This window comes from Staurois parvus, unplaced genomic scaffold (assembly GCF_062004578.1).
Source record: "Staurois parvus isolate SC_StPar_1 unplaced genomic scaffold, SC_StPar_1.0 ptg000155l, whole genome shotgun sequence".
NCBI lineage: Eukaryota > Metazoa > Chordata > Amphibia > Anura > Ranidae > Staurois > Staurois parvus.
The window spans coordinates 30,643,833-30,666,484 of record NW_028317951.1 but is presented as its reverse complement, the minus strand read 5'-3'; the positions used below and the strand labels follow the sequence as shown (position 1 = coordinate 30,666,484).

Below are 22,652 nucleotides of genomic sequence, written 5' to 3'. Positions count from 1 at the left end.
AGCCCAGTCAAAGTCCAGACCTAAATCCAATTGAGAATCCGTGGCAAGACTTGAAAATTGCTGTTCGCAGACGCTCTCCATCCAATTTGATAGAGCTTGAGCCATTTTGCAACAAAGAATGGGCAACAATGTCATTCTCTAGATGTGCAGAGCTGGTAGAGACATCCCCAAAAAGACTTGCAGCTGGAATTGCAGTGAAAGGTGGTTCTACAAAGTACTGACTCAGGGGGGCTGAATACAAATGCACGCCACACTTTTCACATATTTGTAAAACATTTTGGAAACCATTTATCATTTTCCTTCCACTTCACAATTACGTGCCACTTTGTTTTGGTCTATCACATAAAATACATTAACGTTTTTGGTTGTAACATGACAATGTGGAAAATTTAAAGGGGTAGAAATACTTTTTCAAGGCATTGTATGTTTCCCTTGTGTCACTTGGGCTGGCCATAACGAGTCATCTTTTTTGTGTGCAACCAGTACGTTAAAAAAAACCAAACAAAAACCAAAAAAAAAAAAAACTAACCCAACTCCCCCACCCACACATTTGAGGTGGATGGAGGAATCCTCTGTGCTGTGTCTTTGTATTCTGACAGCGGGGAGACTTCCCCCGCCGTCAGAATGCACCTAACAGCACTTCGGCCTATTGCCTCTAGATCATCTTCTGTTCAACCACAGTGGTCATACATGGGTCGAAATATGGCCTTTTCCTGTTGAACTGACTGAATTTTGATCGATGTATGGCCAGTTTTAAATTGTAATGCTTCAAACCCCCCCACCTCAAACATACATGTGTAATGGGGAAAATAGAGTACAAACCTCTTTGCGATCGAAAAAATGCAGACTGATCAATTTCTAACTTTAGCTTTACATCTAGATAATTAGATCAGGGATCTCCAAACTGTGGCCCTTTGCTTGCCTTTCTCTGGCTCTTGGGGCACGGTTTCTTTCACTGATGAGGCAACATGCCTTCCTCTGACTATTCCTCCCACTGACACCAGAGATGGGGAACCAGTTCTCCTGCTGACACCAATGATGGGGCACTATTGCTCCCACCAAAACCAATTATGTATTTTTTTTTACTCCCACTGACCACCAAGCCTATACCATTATTTATGCCCACTGGCCACAGTCCAGCCCCACTAAAGTTTGAAGGGCAGTAAACTGGACCTTTGTTTCAAAAGGTTTGAAGACTCCTGAACCAGATAGACACACACTCACATTCTAACAGCATATACAAGAACAAACATGGACCAAGCAAAAATATTAACATGGGTCATTTACAGATAGCACATGTCATTTTGTATCTAACCTATATAATACTTTTCTAGTCATCTAACCATGGTAAATTAATTCAGAGAAATAGAGTATAATTTCATAATCAAAATTATGCAGGAGAATAACCACTTGAGAGTCAGTGCATTTTTAAAATTTCACTCACACATTATGTTTTGTTTTTTTGCAGGTGCAATTTTTTATGTTGCATGACATTTGTGTAGCTATTTAGGAAACCGATTTTCGGGGGGGGGACACAAAATAATTTTTGTGCAAACGAACGATATTATACCTATACCTCAATGGGGTTGCATTGAGGTAATGGATACCAAAAATGTCAAGCCTTAAAATGGTGCACACTCATGAAATCGCAATAAACTATAGTACCCAAAACTGGCCATAGGCAACACTTCAATATCAGTTTAGAGTATAGAGTGGCCCTAGAATTACTGTTTTCACTCCTATCTCTACAACATAAAGGCTAATCATTTTGTAGCCCCAGGGCTTTAATTAATCTAAAATGGACCGCACAACCCAACAAACTAAATCAAGCAGTATTCTGGGGCAGCACAGTGGCTAAATGGTTAGCACTTCCGCCTGGCAGTACTAGGGTCGTTGGTTCAAATACAACCACGGCACCACCTGCCTGGAGTTTGCATGTTCTCCCTGTGCCTGCATGGGTTTCCTCCGGGTACTCCAGTTTCCTCCCACACTCCAAAGACATGCTGGTAGGTTAATTGCCTCCTGTCTAAATTGGCCCTAGTATGTGTATGTATGAATATAAGTTAGGGTCTTTAGTTTGTACGCTCCTTGAGGGTTAGGGACTGATGTGAATGTACAATATGTATGTAAAGCGCTGCAGAAATTGACGTCGCTATATAAGTACCTGAAATAAATTACAATAATGCAATGAATGTTGGGGTGGCATGAAGCCCTGCCCCCTCTTCTGTAGTATGCAAATGTAAAACAGCTGTATCTCTAACATATACCCAGGAAAAAAATAAATAAATAAATAAAAAAAGGTAAATAGTCATATCTGCCAACAAGCGCTAGGAACAGTAGTGTATAGATATGCAAAATAATTACCTGTGCGCCTAAATCCTTCATATACGGTTCAAGTTCACTGAAAAGGTCATAACCTTGGTGGAAGAAAGTCAGATGGGCATACATAAAGGACAGCATCTGTTAACAAGCAAAAACAATTAAAAGAAACCCAAAAAACTATAAACTATTAAGCAAGAATTTCCTTGCACAAATAATTATAAACATGCAGTAATTGCAGAAGACCATGCACACATTAACATATCCCTGTGGGTAACAGAACAGGTCTCTTTAGAGAAAAAAAATATGTGGGAATACATTTAAAATCCATGCATTCAGTGACTCAGCAAAACCGGTACAAACCCATTCTCCTGGTCTTACAAACACATTTAAAAAAACCTACAACATTTCCCTGTCGTCAGCTTTTTTCCAGAAAAAGCCTATGTTTTATTAGCTGTTAACATGTTAAAGAGCTCTGTACTGCGAGAGGGGGGAAAAAACTAAAGCAGCTTGTCAGAGTCCTGCAGCAGCAGCAGCTCATACACAAGAGCTACAGAGCTTGGAACTGTGCTGCAGACAAGAAGAATGTCCAGAGATCAATACGCTGCTCCAAATACAGAAAAAGTGCACAGTGCATGTGGGGATACTGCAGGATCGTTACCTTTCCCTAGTGTATTAATGAGTGCAGAAATCAATCTAAGGAATGACAGAAAGAGGCAAGTCATTTCACCATTAACCTTTTAGATTTAAATGCCCTTTTTTCCCCCCTTTCCTTTTAAACTTTTCTAAAAAAAAAAAATAATAAAAAAAAAATATGCAGACATTATGGGTCATGTTCTGGAAGTATTCACAGAGAACCTTTCCATTCCATTAACCTGTAAGTTGACTCCAACTTGTAATTTGTCTTCATTGGCAGCACTGTGCATATCAAATGGTACATTCTGCATACAGTTGCAAGAAAAAGTGTGTGTGAACCCCTTGGGATTACGTGGCGTTTTGCATGAATTGGGCATAAAATGTGCTCTGAACGTCATCTAAGTCACAACAATAGAAAAACACAGTCTGCTGAACATAATACTACACAAACATTAGATGTTGCCATGGTTTAATTGCTCATAACATGTAAACATTCACAGTGCAGGGAGGAAAAAGTATGTGAGGCCCTAGCTTAATGACTTCTCCCAGAGCTAATTGGAGCCAGGAGTGAGCCAACCTCGACTCCAATCAGTGTGATGATATTGGATGTGTTGCTGACAGCTGTCCTGCCCTTAAAAAACACACACCTGTTTTGGGTTTACTGGTTTCAAGAAGCACTGTCTGATGTGAACCATGCCTCGCAGAAAAGAGCTCTCAGAAGACCTACGATCAAGAATTGTTGACTTGCATGAAGCTGGAAAGGGTTACAAAAGTATCTCCAAAAGCCTTGATGTTCATGTGTCCACGGTAAGACAGACTGTCTACAAATGGAGAAAGTTTAGCACTGTTGCTACTCTCCCTAGGCGTGGTCGTCCTGTAAAAATGACTGCAAGAGCACAGCGCAGAATGCTGCATGAGGTAAAGAAGAATCCCAGAGTGTCAGCTAAAGACCTACAGAAATCTCTGGCACATGCTAACATTTTTGTTGACACATCTACAACAAGGAAAACATTAAACAAGAATGGAGTACATGGGAGGACACCACGGAGGAAGCCATTGCTGTCCAAAAAGAATATTGCAGCACGTTTGAAGTTTGCAAAAGAGCACCTGGATGTTCCACAGCACTACTGGCAAAATATACTGTGGACAGATGAACCCAAGATTGAGTTGTTTGGGAAGAACACACAACACTATGTGTGGAGAAAAAAAAGGCACAGCACACAATCAAAACCTCATCCCCACTGTAAAACATGGCAGAGGGAGCATCATGGTTTGGGGCTGCTTTGCTGGCCTGGACGGATTGTTGTCGTTGATGGGAAAATGAATTCCAGAGTTTATCAAGACATTTTGCAGGAAAACGTACAACCATCTGTCCGCCAACTGAAGCTCCGCAGAGGATGGGTGATGCAACAGGACAATGACCCAAAGCATACAAGTAATTCAACAAAACAATGGCTGCAACAGCACAGAATACGCCTTCTGGAGTGGCCCAGTCAGAGTCCTGACCTCAACCCGATTGAAATGCTGTGGCATGACCTTAAGAGAGCGATTCACACCAGACATCCCAAGAATATTGCTACACTGAAACAGTTTTGTGAAGAGGAGTGGTCCAAAATTACTCCAGATCGTTGTGCAGGTCTGATCTGCAACTACAGGAAACGTTTGGTTGAGGTTATTGCTGCCAAAGGAGGGTCAACCAGTTATTAAGTCCAAAGGTTCACATACTTTTTCCTCCCTGCACTGTGAATGTTTACATGTTATGTGCAATTAAACCATGGCAACATCTAATGTTTGTGTAGTATTATGTTCAGCAGACTGTGTTCTTCTATTGTTGTGACTTAGATGAAGTTCAGAGCACATTTTATGCCCAACTCATGCAAAACTCCACATAATCCCAAGGGGTTCACATACTTTTTCTTGCAACTGTAGACTCACAGAGACATGTTGGTTATGCACTGTGACCGGAGCATAAACAAAACAGTTTTTATCTGCAATTACCATTACTATGAACAGGTTACTTTGCAAATTTAAAAAATTCAGTGTTTTAGTACTTAAACAAGGGAGAAGTACATCAAAATTTCAGTGCACAAGAGGAACTGCTATGAACTGAAATGAATTTGCATGGTATAACCCTTTCACTGCCTTAGCAGTTTTTGCATTTTTTTGCACACGTTTAAAAATCATTTTAGGCCTGAAGATTACACAAAACCCCCAAAGCATTCTATATTTTCTGAAAGCAGACACCCTAGAGAATAAAATAGTGGTAGTTCAGATTTTCTTATGTCACACGATATTATTGCAAAGGCCTAAGAAACGCAACATTTCAGTAAAAATCACACTAAAGTGAATTTTAGGGCAAATGCAGTAAGTTACCCAAATTTGTTGGTAAAATATAAAAGACGAGGTTGTGCCGAGTAAATAGATGCCCACCATACCTTAAATTTGTGTGCGCCTATGAAATTGCGTCAAATTTCGGTACTCCATATTTTATATAGACCAAGCTTCAAAAGCCCCTACAGATCATCAGTTTAGCATTATGGAGGAGTTCTGGTGCTAGAATTATTGCTCTCACTCCGGCGTGCATGGTGATATGTAACATGTGTATCGCAATCAACATTTTCACGCGTAGGCGCCCTGACGTGTGCGTTTACATTTGTATGTGCATATACTGAGGGGGATGTTATGTGCTTAGGTGTAGCTATGTTGTTTCCATCACATAGGGGACACAAAGGGCACTAGAATCGGGGGGCTGTGGAACCACTTGACTGCTTCCACCTGAGAGGCAGGAATCGGCTGCAGCCACTTGTTTGTGTATAAAACCCCCCAATGTCCAGTCCGTATGGGGTACAGACCTGGAAGTGAAAAGGTTAAAGTGATATTAAAGGTAATAAAAAAAAAAAAATGTTATACTTATCTGCTCTGTACAATGGTTTTCCCAATCCTCCATTTCTCGGGTCCCCTGTCGTCACTCCTGGCCTCTCCCTCCTGCTGAGTATCCCTAAAGCATGCAGATTGTACCCAAGCACGCTTGCTCCCGAGCTGCTGCTCTGCATGACCATTCAAACAAAGAGCTGTGGCTCGGCCCCGCCCCTCTTTCTCACAATTGGCTCACTGGCTGTGACTGACAGCAGCTGGAGCCAATGGCTGCTTGATTTTCCTATACACCTGTGGCCATGGAGGTGATTGGAACCTCTGAATCCAATGATTTGGAGGGGTGTCCCAATACTTTTGGCAATATAGTGTGTGCGCGCGTGTATATTATATATATATCAAACGCAAACACCCAGTTTCTGACCCTCTCTCTGGGCACATCCCCCACCCCGTCATCATCCATTTAACCAATACATCCACCTGAGAGCATTTATGGTTTATAGTTTTACTCTTGACATCAGTATATTAGCTCCATAAAAGATAATGAGGCAGGGCGTCTTCATTCATTCACTTTTCTGATCTCATACATTCACTAGGTCGGGGTCTGATATCGATTATTATATGCCACTCTTTTGAGCAATGATTTTTGCATTCTTTAGCTGTAGCTCGCTGATGTCAGTTATCCTAGTTTTGTAAGTATAAGCCTGTGCATGCCTTTTTGCTCTTCTAAAATTAAGATTATAGTTCAAAGGATTACAAAGTTATTTGTAAATGAAGGCTTGTGTTTTTTTTCCTTTTTTATGTAACAAATTTTTTTAAAAGTTTAAAAATCAAATGTTGGGAAAATGGAAAAAATAGAGTGAGAAGGGGTAGAACAGGTCAATTTGTGATGATTAAGATAAACTTAAGGTTAATAAGGGGTTATATAGCAACACGTTTTATTTAAACATACAATTTTATTTCTTTTACATGTTTGCTTTAGTGCTGACTCACACTAGTGTGACTTTCGATACTTTATTGGCACAGAATCGCATGAAGGATAAAGGAAACCACATTACATTCAATAGTGCCCGTTCAAATCAATGTGACTTAGCATAGTGCGATTTTGGAAAAGGTTCCTGTGCTACTTTTGGTGTGATTTGCAATGTGACTTGGCTCCATAGAATATGCCAAAACACAGCCAAGTCACATCAAACTCGCACTACATAAATCGCACTGAAAATTGCTGCACTATTGCATAGCAGTAGTGTGTACCAAGCCTTAAAGGCTAAGTTCACCTTTTGGAACATGTTACATGTTCCACCTGCTTTTAGGGAGGAACATGTAACATGTTCCAGCTCCTGCCTTCCGCCTCACCAATCCCCCCTCAGTGTGACAGTGGGCGGGGGTTCTTCTCCCCACACCTGCTGTCACTTAAAAAAAAAAAAAAAAAGCCATCAATGTAAAAAAAGAAAATCTTCATCACCCCCCACAAGTAGTACAGTATCACTATGGTGACACTGTACTGCTAGGGTGACCGTATGTTAAAACAAAAAACAATATATATGGGCAGCACAATGGCTAAATGGTTAGCACTTCCGCCTGGCAGTACTAGGGTCATTGGTTCAAATCCCAACCACAACACCACCTGCCTGGAGTTTACATGTTCTCCCTGTGCGTGCGTGGGTTTCTCCGGATACTGCAGTTTCCTCCCACACTCCAAAGACATGCTCATAGGTTAATTGGCTCCTGTCTAAATTGGCCCTAGTATGTGTATGTATGAATGTAAGTTAGGAACCTTAGATTGTACGCTCCTTGAGGGTTAGGGACTGATGTGAATGTACAATATATATGTTAAAGCGCTATATACAGTCAGGTCCATAAATATTGGGACATCGACACAATTCTAACATTTTTGGCTCTATACACCACCACAATGGATTTGAAATTAAACTAACAAGATGTGCTTTAACTGCAGACTGTCAGCTTTAATTTGAGGGTATTTACATCCAAATCAGGTGAACGGTGTAGGAATTACAACAGTTTGCATATGTGCCTCCCACTTGTTAAGGGACCAAAAGTAATGGGACAATTGGCTTCTCAGCTGTTCCATGGCCAGGTGTATGTTATTCATTTCAAGTGTGCTATTTGCATTTGGAATCTGTTGCTGTCAACTCTCAAGATGAGATCAAAAGAGCTGTCACTATCAGTGAAGGAAGCCATCATTAGGCTGAAAAAACAAAACAAACCCATCAGACAGATAGCAAAAACATTAGGTGAGGCCAAAACAACTGTTTGGAACATTCTTAAAAAGAAGGAACGCACCGGTGAGCTCAGCAACACCAAAAGACCCGGAAGACCACGGAAAACAACTGTGGTGGATGACCGAAGAATTCTCTCCCTGGTGAAGAAAACACCCTCACAACAGTTGGCCAGATCAAGAACACTCTCCAGGAGGTAGGTGTATGTGTGTCAAAGTCACCAATCAAGAGAAGACTTCACCAGAGTGAATACAGAGGGTTCACCACAAGATGTAAACCATTGGTGAGCCTCAAAAACAGGAAGGCCAGATTAGAGTTTGCCAAACAACATCTAAAAAAGCCTTCACAGTTCTGGAACAACATCCTATGGACAGATGAGACCAAGATCAACTTGTACCAGAGTGATGGAAAGAGAAGAGTATGGAGAAGGAAAGGAACTGCTCATGATCCTAAGCATACCACCTCATCAGTGAAGCATGGTGGTGGTAGTGTCATGGCGTGGGCATGTATGGCTGCCAATGGAACTGGTTCTCTTGTATTTATTGATGATGTGACTGCTGACAAAAGCAGCCGGATGAATTGTGAAGTGTTTCGGGAATATTATCTGTTCATATTCAGCCAAATGCTTCACAACTCATTGGATGCCGCTTCACAGTGCAGATGGACAATGACCCAAAGCATACTGCAAAAGCAACCAAAGAGTTTTTTAAGGGAAAGAAGTCGAATGTTATGCAATGGCCAAGTCAATCACCTGACCTGAATCCAATTGAGAATGCATTTCACTTGCTGAAGACAAAACTGAAGGGAAAATGTCCCAAGAACAAGCAGGAACTGAAGACAGTTGCAGTAGAGGCCTGGAAGAGCATCACCAGGGATGAAACCCAGCGTCTGGTGATGTCTATGCGTTCCAGACTTCAGGCTGTAATTGACTGCAAAGGATTTTCAACCAAGTATTTAAAAAGTGAAAGTTTGATTTATGATTATTATTCTGTCCCATTACTTTTGGTCCCTTAACTAGTGGAAGGCACATATGCAAACTGTTGTAATTCCTACACCGTTCACCTGATTTGGATGTAAATACCCTCAAATTAAAGCCGACAGTCTGCAGTTAAAGCGCATCTTGTTTGTTTAATTTCAAATCCATTGTGGTGGTGTATAGAGCCAAAAATGTTAGAATTGTGTCCATGTCCCAATATTTATGGACCTGACTGTAAGTACCTGAAAAAAATAAATAAAAATTAAAAAATAAAAAAAAAATGTAAAAAAATTTTTTTTAAATTATAATTTTTGGTAATAAACTAAATTTGGGTTATTTTTTTTCTTTTACTAAAAAGATAGATGAATGCATTTTGGCCACAATTTATGAACAAAGATTATTTAATTGCAAAATTGTATAAGAAAAACACTTTTTTAAAAAAGTTTTGGAATTTTTCATTTATATAGCAAAAAAAATAAAAATCCCAGTGGTGAATAAATACCACCAAAATAAAGTTTTATCTGTCTCAAAAAAACGCTAAAAAATTCATTCGGGTACAGTGTTACATGACCGCGCAATTGTCATTCAAAGTGTGACAGCACTGAAAGCTGAAAATTGGCCTAGACAGGAAGGGGGTGAAAGTGTCCGGACTTGAAGTGGTTAAGGAATGGTTAATGCATATGGGTACCACTTTATGATATGACCGGGTTATCTATCAATACACAGGATGCTTTGCTAAATGTGTTTGGGGAGGTTGGCTTGACATTTCTAGTTTGGCTCTGGCTGACCTAGTCATTAATAGGATATTGGGGTAGGTTGTCATTTGCAACATTGTTTTTATATTCCCAGTCAAAGTACAATATGTAGCTGTTAAAACGCTGTGGGACCATTTTCATATCTGCTCTTTTGGCCCACTGGTTGGGCAAATCGGACTTCACACTGAAGGACTTGGATTTGCCTCAGGCTATATATTGCTGGACATTGTAATTGTATTTGTTTACTTTTATATGACTTAATGTACTGGATGCTAGGTTTTAAAAATTTGTGGAACGTGTATGCTTGCAAATGCTCAATAAAAGGTTGTGATTCAAAAACTCCACATGGGAACTTTAATCCGTCATCAGTGACTTAAAAGGATTATAGATCTCTTAATATATTTCAGGCTGATAAACAAATACATTTAATACTTACAGATTTTAAAATCTCAGACCTCCTTTTGGACTGTAGTACATTTATCTGTAAGAGAAAAAAATGGTCCATTAAGCTGACCACTAGTATACCATTTATAGCATGTAAACCACTGCTCAGCATGTATAATATATTAGCTTTCACAGTTTCCAGTGCAAAGGCCATGCCTAATTAGAACTCTGTGGAGGTCAAGCTAATGTTAACAATGGAATTTGCATTACCAATTAAAAAGCAACTAAATAGCATTCTGCAGCATGTACATCTAAAATACAGACAGCAGGGGGAGGGTGGAACATACACGCTACATTGCCAAACGTACAGTCAGGTCCATAAATATTGGGACATCGACACAATTCTAACATTTTTGGCTCTATACACCACCACAATGGATTCGAAATGAAATGAACAAGATGTGCTTTAACTGCATACTGTCAGCTTTAATTTGAGGGTATTTACATCCAAATCAGGTGAATGGTGTAGGAATTACAACAGTTTGCATATGTGCCTCCCACTTGTTAAGGGACCAAAAGTAATGGGACAATTGGCTTCTCAGCTGTTCCATGGCCAGGTGTGTGGTATTCCCTCATTATCCCAATTACAATGAGCAGATAAAAGGTCCAGAGTTCATTTCAAGTGTGCTATTTGCATTTGGAATCTGTTGCTGTCAACTCTCAAGATGAGATCCAAAGAGCTGTCACTATCAGTGAAGCAAGCCATCATTAGGCTGAAAAAAAACAAAACAAACCCATCAGAGAGATAGCAAAAACATTAGGCGTGGCCAAAACAACTGTTTGGAACATTCTTAAAAAGAAGGAACGCATCGGTGAGCTCAGCAACACCAAAAGGCCCGGAAGACCACGGAAAACAACTGTGGTGGATGACCGAAGAATGGCAGAGCCGTACAAAGCAGTGTGCTTACAGTTGAATGCACACACAGCCCACAGTTAACCCTTTGATCGCCCCACGTTAACCCCTTCCTGCCCAGTGCCATTAGCACTGATCACTGTATTGGTGTCACTGGGGATGTCAGTGACACCAAGTCAGTTTCAGAATGACCCTCACAGTCGCTGATCGCCGCCATTACTAGCAAGAAAAAAAATTCCAGTATATATATACAGCCATTTGTAAACGCTATAACTTTCATGTAAACCAATTTACACGTATTGGGATTTTTTTTTAGCAAAGACATGTAGCAGAATACATCTTTGCCTAAATTTATGACATTTTATTTTTTTTTTACTGGACATGTTTAATAGCAAAAAGTAATAAAATCTAGTTTTTTTTCTCAAAATTGTTGATTTTTTTTTTTTGTTAATTAACACAAAGAATAAAAACCGCACATCAAACACCACCAAAAGAAAGCTCTATGTTTATGTGTGTGTGGGGGGGAGGACATAAATTTAATTTGGCTGCAGCGTTGCATGACCACGCAATTGTCAGTTAAAGTAACACAGCACTGTATTGCAAAAAATGGCCTGTTCAGGAAGAGGGGTAAATCCTCTGGAGGGCAAGCGGTTAAATGTGAACTTATCCTTTAATCACCTTTTCTCAAGAGAGCATAAATTTAGATCAGCTAATATTTCCATATAGCCAAGCTCCTCCATGCTTCTTATCAGTTTAACAGTTCTTATCTGCACTCTCAAGCTCCCCAATAACAGGTACCCAGACCTGTACTGCATATTGCAGAGGTCTTAGTAATAATTTGTACTGGGGCAAAATTATGTCCCTCTCTCTCTAGTCTATATCTCTTTTAATACTAGAAAGTATTTTGCTTCCTTTAGAAACTGCAGCTTGGCATTGGAATATGATCTATGTTCTACACAAACACCAAAATCCTTATCTACCGCTTACTCCCTTAACGATTCTCCTCCTAGAATGTATTGCGCATATGCGCAGCACTCAGGAGCCTGGAGGATGCGGCTTAGGGACAAAAGAAAGTGTTTTGGTGTTGGTGTAAAGGAATTGTTTATTGTATTCGGTTACCATTTACAGATGTGTTGCTGCTCAAAAAGATTAGGCCATAGCACGGCTTTCATCATTAGGATTAATTGTACAAGGAACTAGTGTGGATGTGCTTGTATTCATTCATTTGGAATAAGGAATCCGAAAACCCCTCTTAAGTGTTAAACGAGGGAATTTAAGTACAGTATAAACTACTTGAGAAATGTACAATATTGTGAAACGGAGGTCAAGGATGAGCTCAGGAAGTACCAAGTGTTTCAGTTACCTGTAAAACGTAGTCTAATGCAATGTGCCTAAAGCATTTCCGTGTTGCAGTAAGAATGTTAGTAGCCTCTTCTACCTCATGTTGTTTGGTTCGTGGCACCTGAGCATTTTTTGCCAGGGCATTTTCTTTTTCTTCACTGACTTTATCAAATTGTTTTTTAGCATCTTTGAATTTTCTGAGATCTCTGGAACAGAAAAACAGAACAGCGGTTACAACCAAAGCAGAAAGTCATCATCAAAATAGAGATAAGGTTTAGAACTTTCATGTATACAGCTATCATATTTAAAAATTATAAAGAGACTATATTGCATATAACAGGCTCTCAACTACAGCTCTCCATTTCTAGACTTGTCATAATAAAAGCCAAAGTAAACTCATGTGCAATAGGATAATACATAAGAAGAGTGAAATAGATGCTACAGCCCAATTTAGGGTCCAAATAATAGGAAGAAGTGGTTGCCTGTGGCAGGACAGACGTTGCACATACCATCCAATAGCGTGAAAAGTATAAGTCCGGTAGCTCAGTACAACAAAGAATAAAATCCAAAAGGCTTTATTAGTATTCCAACACACAAGAGGAATCTATTACACAGCAAGGTTGAAGGGTTTCAGCCCTACTCTGGGCCTTAGTCGTAACCACATGATGAGTAACCTGCTACAATGCTTTATGTTTTTGCAGATCATTGAACTGAACTCAAACAGCACTGCATTATAAATTTCCTAATACTATGGGGTTCATTTATAGTGCAGAGCAGACAATACGATTTGCTGGTTTGCAGCATACAGCGCTGTGTTTTCCAAGCCATTTATTCAAAATCAAGAGGGTAGCGTGGAGCATAGGGTGTTCTCTGCATACTGAAGCAGGGAGAGTGCAGTTACAGGACCTGCCTTCCCTCTGCTCAGTTTTTTTTTCCCCACTTATAAATGGCGCTGCCTTTGAGATGGAATCCAAAAGTAAATGGGACATAATGCACATTTTGTAAAATCACATCACTGTGCTTCTAAAACGTGGATGTATTTTTAGATCTTTTTTGGCCCTATAACCACTTTTAACTGGGGCCCTATGTATTCCAAGAGTACAGAAGTAGATGTTGAAAGATAAGTAGCAGTACGATGTCAGAAATTATCAAGTCAAGTGTTAGTTTTATTAGTGCTTTTACGCACTGCACAGTAGCTAACTGGAAAAAAGAAAAAATGTGAAGGTAATACATTGATCACAAAAGGGCTAACCAATGTCAACTTACTCTTTCACAAATGACTGGAGCTGTGACTTGATTGATCTTTGGGCTTGGTCAAACAGGATCTGAAATAATATAACTTTGTTAGAACAAAAAGGAAAAGGAAATGGTTCTCAAATCTGTTTCACACCCCACTAAAGATTTTCATACTCTAATCATAAACAGAAAAATAACTATTGGTAAGACATGTACCCGCTAACATACATACTTTAACCTCCTGCATAGGATTTTTTTTTTTTTTCATTTTGTTTATCCAAAAAAGACTTGTGTATTTGTGTTTTTCTGTGGAAAACCGTAAATTAATTTGTTTTTCCTTGAAGGAAAGACTTTCCGAGAGAAGATATCTTAATTTGCGCTATGCGTTTTTGACTATTACAGGATTAATCATACACGTGTCTCCCATACACAGAGAAAACATGTAGCCAGCAAAATCATAATAGCAGTAAAATATTATCAGTTTCCGTTTTGTAAATTCCACTGAAGATTTCCTTTTCCTCATATATTATCAAGCCAAATGTCAAAATAAGCCAGAAAACAATACTCCTGTTAATCATTGCAATGGCTTCAGGATACACTTTAAAGTATAGGCTGACAACCGATAAAGACCAACTGCAAAGAAAACTTTTTTTTACAGTTTTGAGTGAGAGGTTAGAACATCTGTCAGGTAACACTACACATAAGAAATAGTATATATAGGCAGAGGAAGCCAGTTGCCTTGCTGCCTCACACAAAACAAATAAGGTAGCAAAAATGTAGGCACTCAAAGTGCTTGCACGGAATAGTAGGACTATATAAAATTTGTATTGCACTTAAGGTTATATTCAGATTTGTTTGCCATAGTGTGCTGCACACTGTACATTGCTTTACAAACAAAAGTAGGCATAAATCCACAATATTTCCCATTCTTAAGTGTGATTAAAACATTAAATTGAAGTGGAACTACACAGCATCTGTGCACCACTAATTAATACCAATTTAATTCAGTTTTATATTCAAAGCAAACTCACCCATTCATCCATGTCTCCATGCTTTATTTTGCTGAGAAATCAATTTGAAAAACACTCCGTAGCAGTTCTGGCCATGGCCATCTTGAATAAGGGCAGATGATTCGTGTAGAATTTTGAATCAATCTGCCCTTAGCTCAAGCATGCAGACAGGAGGGTGTACTTAGCTGGGAAAACACCTCCCCCCTCTTTAAAACTCCTGGAATGTATGACAATTTGCCTAGGCCTGGAAACCAGTAAATAACTGAAGAAATGTAGCTAAAAACTAGTAAATATGATATACTTTACTATCTATCTACACTGTTCAAAAAAATTAAAAGGAACACTTTGAAAACACATCAGGTCTCAATGGGGAAAAATATCATGCTGGATATCTATTATGATATTGACTGGGTAATGTGTTAGGAACGTAAGGATGCCCACCATTTGATGGAAATGAAAATTATCAACCTACAGGAGGACTGAATTCAAAGACACTGCCAAAAAATGAAAGTGAAAAAATGATGTGGCAGGCTATTCCATTTTGCGAAAATTTCAGTGCATCAACTCAAAATGGTACTCAGTAATTTGTTGTGGATCCCACGTGCTTGTATGCATGCTCGACAACGTCAGGGCAAGCTCCTAATGAGACAACGGATGGTGTCCTCCCAGATCTGGAGTAGGGCATCAATGCAATGAGCTCCTGGACAGTCTGAGGTGGCGTCAGATGGACCGAAACATGATATTCCAGAGGTGTTCTATTGGATTTAGGTCAGGCGAGCATAAGGGCCATTCAATGGTATCAATTCCTTCATCCTCCAGGAACTGCCTGCATACTTTCGCCACATGAGGCTGGGCATTGTCGTGCACTAGTAGGAGCGCAGGACCCACTGCACCAGCGTTGGGTCGGACAATGGGTCCAAGGATTTCATCCCGATACCTAATAGCAGACAGAGTGCCATTGTCTATCCCTCCATGGACATGCCTTCCCAGACCATCACTGACCAACCACCAAAACGGTCATGCTGAATGATGTTACAGGCAGCATAACATTCTCCACGGCTTCTCCAGACCTTTTCACGTCTGTCACATGGGCTCAAGGTGAACCTGCTCTCATCTGTGAAAAGCACAGGGCACCAGTGGCAGACCTGCCAATTCTGGTGTTCAATGGCAAATACCAATCGAGCTCTATGGTGCCAGGCAGTGAATACAGGGCCCACTAGAGGATGTCGGGCCCTCAGGTCACCCTCATGAAGTCTGTTTCTGATTGTTTGGTCAGAGATATTCACACCAGTGGCCTGCTGGAGGTCATTTTGCAGGGCTCTGGCAGTGCTCATCCTGTTCCTCCTTGCACAAAGGAGCAGATACCAGTCCTGCTGATGGGTTAAGGACCTTCTACGGCCCTGTCCAGCTCTCCTAGAGTAACTGCCTGTCTCCTGGAATCTCCTCCATGCTTTTGAGACTATACTGGGAGACACAGCAAACCTTCTGGCAATGGCACATATTGATGTGCCATCCTGGAGGAGTTGGACTGCCCGTGCAACCTCTGTAGGGTCCACGTATCGTCTCATGCTACCAGTAGTGACACTGACCCTAGCCAAATGGAATACCAGTGAAAAACAGTCAGAAAAGATGACTAGGGAAAAAATGTCAGTGGCCTCCACCTGTAAAACCATTCCTGTTTTGGGGGTGGTCTCATTGTTGCCCATCTAGTGCACCTATTAATTTCATTAAACACCAAAAGCAACTGAAACTGATTAACAACCCACTCTGCTACCTAACTGACCAGATCCCAGGAGTTTAAATGACTTTAAAGTGTTCCCTTAATTATGTTTGCAGTGTATTTACGAATGCGAACAGCATAAGGATAAAAAAAAATAGTCCATGGTGATTGAGAGTGAAATTCCAGTATACCAGATGAAACCATCAGTTTCTAATATTAGATGTATAGCAATTTGCACATCATTTCAGCACGTCTAAAGCAGGTGCCTTCATCCCACTTAACAAAAACCCTTCTTTTTGGTCCTATGTACTGTATATTTAGCCTTTTAAGAACTCAGTCTCATTGAAGAAATCAAACCTTGGCACATAATTATGTACGCTAATCCACTCCTGATCCTATAAAGATGAGCACATGCTGTAATCCTAGACAAGAAAAATGCCAGCTGCCAGTTTGCATAGATCAAAACATTGGTACCGTGGAAGTTAAGTTCTGAAGACATAGCTTGAATTTCCTACAGAAGCTAATAAGAAAAGTCTCCATGCAGTTTACAACCATTCCTTACTATAATGTTAGCCACTAAAATCTTGCCCTAGACCCCAAGCTTTAAAAATGGACACAATTTAAAAGCATCAAATGGAATAACACACATCTATTACATTTAAAGAGGACCTGAACTGAAGCTGTGACAACAAAGGCATCAGAGGACAAATGACTAGACTTCAGTATTTCCTGTGCTCTCCCTGCAGCTGATCTTTCTCCGTTGTGAGTTACCATGCTTTGTTCTGCGCGGTTTCTCGGTGTAGAAACCACTATGAGAGGAGCAGGGCGTTACTTCATTTCGGAGCTGCCCCCTGATGACTGGTGGGTTAATAGCCAAGGAGCAGCATAAGAGGTGGAAAAAGCACAGAACCACAGACTAAGTGAATGCAGAATCAGAGAATTTCTTTGCACTGCAACTTTCCCCCCATCAGCGAGAACAGTGAGCAACACAGCAGTGACATCGACAGATCTTACTCCAAATCCTTGCAGACTAGCATTCAGAGGTAGCAGTGCCTTAAATGATCTCACACTGAACATATTAAAAGGATAACTCCACCTTTTAAATCCTGTTACACCCATATTTAGGATTTAACATGGAGGGGTGTCTTCTCCATAGCAGCTGTCACTTTTAGATTTTGTGTGGCTGTGTAAGGCACTGCTCGCAGAGCTGCATCAACCATTCACTTGACTACAAGCTCCATCTGCTGTCACACCAGACAGACTTGTGGTTCTCAATTAAATACTAGTAGAGAGATTATCACACTCAAAATCCACTGAAACTTCCTGCAGCTCAGTAAATAAATGCCTATACCTTGATGTGCACAAGGAGATGGAAGAAGAATTTGTAGGAACCTGCACACGGCACCCAGAATCCATTGACTGCAGATGCAAAGCTTTGCAGACTCATTTGCAAAAAAATAAGCAAATATGGGTGCATTTACGAGGGGCGTTCGAGTCAGTCCGGGACTTTAGAATTTATACAATAAAAGAACAAATGTCAAAGGAGCGGAAACTGCATTTTTTTTCTATATACTCCCCTGATACATTTATACACTTATCCCAGCATTTAACTAATGCCTGGAAAGCTTTGGCATAGAAAGATTTGTCAGTACACCTAAACCGTTCCAAAAGAAAGATTTGTCTCTTTTTTCATGACAGGCAATGCATCGATTATCAGGCTCCACACACTGAATGTTCACAGGAATGACTGCTGTGAGCTGGGAACCACCATGACCGGGATCGTCAGTGACGGACGTACGGCCATCTTTGAAAGGTTCACACCATTCAAATGTCTTCCTTCGGTTGAGCATCTAAGTCACTGTACTGTGCTTGAAGTATTCTGTAGATATCCGTGGGTTTTAAGCCTTCGTTCACAAGAAACTGCATCACCACAAGCTGTTCCATGCACACACTAACACCGTTGTCTGCCATCTCAACGGTCTCAGGACTGGCCTGCAACATGTGTGCTGTAATAGGACACTTGCCACTACCTACTGATTGTAGTATCCCCACACTAGCATCCTTTTTTATACCTGTAAAATTAAAAGGTCCCAGTTCGACCTGAACGCCCCTGGGATTTTCTTGCAAAAGGTGAGTGTAGCCTTTAAGTTACGAGGCTGTATGCATAGCAAGTGCACGGCTGTTTTTCAAGACAAAAAGGTAAGTTTTTCAGGGTACTGCTCAAACACAATTAATTCTAGATGTTTCCTTATAGCATGGCAAATCTTCAGCTTTAGGCTCAGGCCCACTTTAAGTGTTCACAGACTGATATGCTTTTTTTCCCCTCTATATTGTACAGGACAGCACTGTGTTACATAATACCACTATTATAAGAAATATTTTGTGAATTAGACCATTTTCATATAACAATATGATCCTATGAATTGCATAAAACCAAATGGATTTATAGGAGTAGCAAATGTCCATGCTTCAGTTATATTCTAGCAAAATATTTTCCTCCTTTTCAAGCAGGGGAGCAAAACCTTTAAGCAGAGTCACCAAAAATAGTCTTGCATCAAGAAAAACATCACAATCAACCTTCTGGATTTGTTTTAGAAAACACATCTATCTGTAGTCTAGTCACAAATATAAACTGATCTTTATTGTTCCAACGTAGTTATAGAAATCATAATATAGTGGAAATCATTTTTTTTTTAAACTGAAAACACCTCAGTTTATAGTTGCACAAGACCCTACTATATTCACTTACATTATGAAACTTGATCATTTCTTCCAGACTTTCAGAAAATTTTGTCAGGCTACTCTGCAAAAAAATAAATTAATAATTTAATAAAATAAACACAAGTAGATATATTTCGCAAAAAAATTTAGTAGTCTATATAGCAAAAATAAATATATAAATAAATAATGCCTCCTTTCACTGGTGTGTGTCTAGTAAACTGAGATCTGATTAGTTGTTACATTCTGCACATCATAACTGCATAACTTTACTATGTTCTCTCAACACCCCAGTCTACCACTGCAACACCCAAAAAATCCTACACAGGTTTCAACTACATCAAAAAACAGATGAGGGCTAGGCACTGGTACCAAGGTCCCAGTCCCCATGAAAAAGAGCCAGGACCTGGCAATTCTACCGCTCAGGCACCGAGCACTTCACTGTGGGTGGGAAGCAGGGGAGTGTCATATGCTCCCTCTGGAAGTACTGGAGTATTTATGAGCTCCAGAAGAACATTAGGCAGAAAGGAGGAAATGACATGCTTCCTGAGACTAAGCAAACCTGTAACGTTAACGGAGTACATTCTAATGTTAAACTCCAGGTATACATAAAAGACCAGTATTTTTCCTGGTAATATATCTATTACATAATCAGCATAGCTGCATCATTTATTCACAGAGATCTGTTAATGAACTACAAGTCCTGCTTTCCACAGTGGCAGATGGTTTGTAGCTCTCCGTGAACTGCAAGGGTACTGATGAGCGTTCTCGTAACTCATTGACTTTTCCTCCAGCTTTTTAACTGTTTGCCCTTATGAAGGTATGGGCAGCAAAGCTGAGAGAAGTGTCTGTAGGAGCCTTACATTGCAGTAGATCAGTAGATCACGGGTGCAATGGTTTGCAGGATCACCAGAAAGAAAATAAATAAATGCACATTTTTTTTCTGCATTTGTTTTTTTTTCTTGAACTAAGGCTTTAACACTAGGAGCAAGCTAGGGGCAGGTCAGAAACACTGCACTCCTTTACTACATGAAGAAAAGCAAGGTCATTGACCTGGCCATGCTGCAAAGAAGAGGTACCTTGGTGAATTAATAAAACAATTTAGCATGTAAGAGAGTTTACATATGCTGTATATACTTTAGCCATTTACCTGAAGTTCAGCTTCAAAGTGTATCTAAAGCCAGACTTATCTGCTTGCAAATAGCAGGTGTACTTTATACCACTCGACTTTATTATTTATAACCCCTAAATTAATCTGCTTGAGAGCAATGCCAGCAATTGAAAGAAAAGAAAGGAAATTCTGCAGCAGCAGACTGAGTGGTCTGTTATCTATAGGGATGGTGTAACAATGGTATAGCTTCATAATGTTCTGAGCAGAAGCTGCTTACTTCAATAACTTCATCCTTGCTAGAATATTGGGCCAGGTCCCGGATGCCATTCATAAACTGCTTGTTGGCAGAGCAAAAAGCTTTTCCAGCATCGATCATTCCAATGCATAATTTTACCAGCTGAAAAAAAAAAAATAAAAAATACAGTGTTTACCAGTTCAGATGACAGTCACTGTGCACAGTCACAGATCAAATCCTACTTATTTACCTTGAAAACTAACAAAGGTTGGTTACTTTCTGCAATGGGCACGTGCCACTTAGTCAGAAAAACACATAATTCTGGTATAATCTGTATTCATCAAGTGCTATGTAATCTATTCAGAACTGTGAATCACACAGCAAGATCTTCAGTAAAAAATATATATATATATTTTCATCATCAAATGGCTCAATTCACACCAATGAATTCACCGACACGATGAATCATTAGGAATAAAATATAAAGAGCCTATTAGAAATGCACTTATAGAAAAAGGCAAGAATTACATATCACTGTGGAATTAAGGCAGCATAAGGGAATTAATGAGAAATCTTCAATATTTAAGACAAGTATGACTGAATAGTTTACCTTGTCAAGCTTCTGCTCAAGTTCTGATACATCCCCTTCAACTTCTTCTAAGGCTGCTCTGTAGGATTGAGAACAAATTTCATTAAAATTTAGAACCAAGGATAACCTGAAAGGTACAGAAATAATGAGCCATATCATGTGTCATTGCTATGACAGCTTAATATTATCAGTGCCTACTGAGTAACTTCAGCACCAATAAAAATGTTGAATATTGTTGTGTTTGCAGCATGCATACTATCCTAAAAGATCTAAAGTAAAAATTGATTGCTGGGAAATATTGTTTCGGTTTTGGAAACTTTTTTTTCAGTATTTGAAAACCATTGAATTGTGACTTAAGAGTTTTTTCCTACATGTGCTAACGCTACCAAGGCCAATTCTTTAACATAAGGCAGGGGTTGACAATTATCTCAGAATCAGGCTCAGGCAGAGATCAACATGTACAGCTGTAACATCAGTGTTATAAGGACAATGCCCTCTGATAATAAATACAAAACATAATGCAAGAAAGCCAAATAACAGCAAGGAATAGGCTTACAACCAAGAGTGCAAGACAGACCTCTCAAAGCTGCTGTCTACCAGAATTCAGATCTTCCAGAGATTAAAATTTTATTGTTATTAAAACAGAAATAATCAAGAGGAGAAAGAAAAGAAAAGCAAAAAAAAAAGGGGGGGGGGGGTTGACAGGGATGGGAAGGAGTATGCCAAGAGGAGAGTTTCAATGACAGCAGACACCTTAGCAGGGCGTATCGTAGAGACCCAGTAGGTGTGTTCTAGCATAGAGCCAGCTACTCAAAACTATGCTGTAGGCCAGGATTACATGAAGGTCTTCCCACAGCAGAGGGATGTATTAACTCCTGACGTGCAGAAGAACAAGAGAAGATAGACCATGGTTACCATATGTTAAAACATTTCTCCTCTCTGTGATTAAAGGAGGCAGTAAGTCTTCCCATATGTTCAATGTCATTGATTTTGGCCAGCCACAAGGATATAGGAGCAGTAGTAGGTTGCTTTAATAGGGATGGAATACAAGCCCGGGCTGTGTTCAAAAGGTGTACTGTAAGTGAAGATTTAAAATGGGTGAGTGGTACACTATTAAGGTGAAGTAACTCACTGGATGAATGCCCAGCTCCACTGACGTAAGCTTAAAGTGGTTGTAAGGGCTCAAGGTTTTTATCCTTCATGCATTCTATGCATGAAGGTAAAAAACCTGTGCGCAGCAGCCCCCCCAGCCTCCCTAATACGTACCGGAACCCCATCGCAATCCAGCGATGTGCACGAGAACATCGGCTGTCCCAGGTCTCTGCCTCCTCAATGGCAGATACATCAGTGGGAGCCATTGGCAATCACAGCCAGTGAGCAAAAGAGAAGAGGAGGCAGGGCCAAGCCGCACCTCTGTGTGAATGGATACACAGAGCAGCAGCTCGGGAATGTGCCTGCTCAGGTGCCCCCATAGCAAACTGCTTGCTATGGGGCAACCAACAGGAAGGAGGAGCCAGGAGCGCCAGCAGGGAACCCAATAAGAGGATCCAGGCTGCTCTGTGCAAAACCACTGCACAGAGCAGTAAGTATAACATGTT

General features: G+C 40.1%; 1 protein-coding gene across 2 annotated transcripts in view; it reads right to left on the bottom strand.

Annotated features, from left to right (window-relative positions):
• ACAP2 (ArfGAP with coiled-coil, ankyrin repeat and PH domains 2) overlaps positions 1-22,652 on the bottom strand; it is a 117,468-nt gene that overhangs the window by 56,976 nt on the left and 37,840 nt on the right. For both annotated transcript variants that reach the window (XM_089675645.1, XM_089675646.1), the window contains exons 2-8: positions 21,076-21,133; positions 20,508-20,627; positions 19,151-19,204; positions 13,702-13,760; positions 12,458-12,641; positions 10,234-10,278; positions 2,365-2,460 (exon numbers count right to left, since the gene is read on the bottom strand). In XM_089675645.1, coding sequence (XP_089531771.1) covers positions 2,365-2,460; positions 10,234-10,278; positions 12,458-12,641; positions 13,702-13,760; positions 19,151-19,204; positions 20,508-20,627; positions 21,076-21,133 — 616 coding nt within the window. The remainder of the gene's footprint in view (positions 1-2,364; positions 2,461-10,233; positions 10,279-12,457; positions 12,642-13,701; positions 13,761-19,150; positions 19,205-20,507; positions 20,628-21,075; positions 21,134-22,652) is intronic.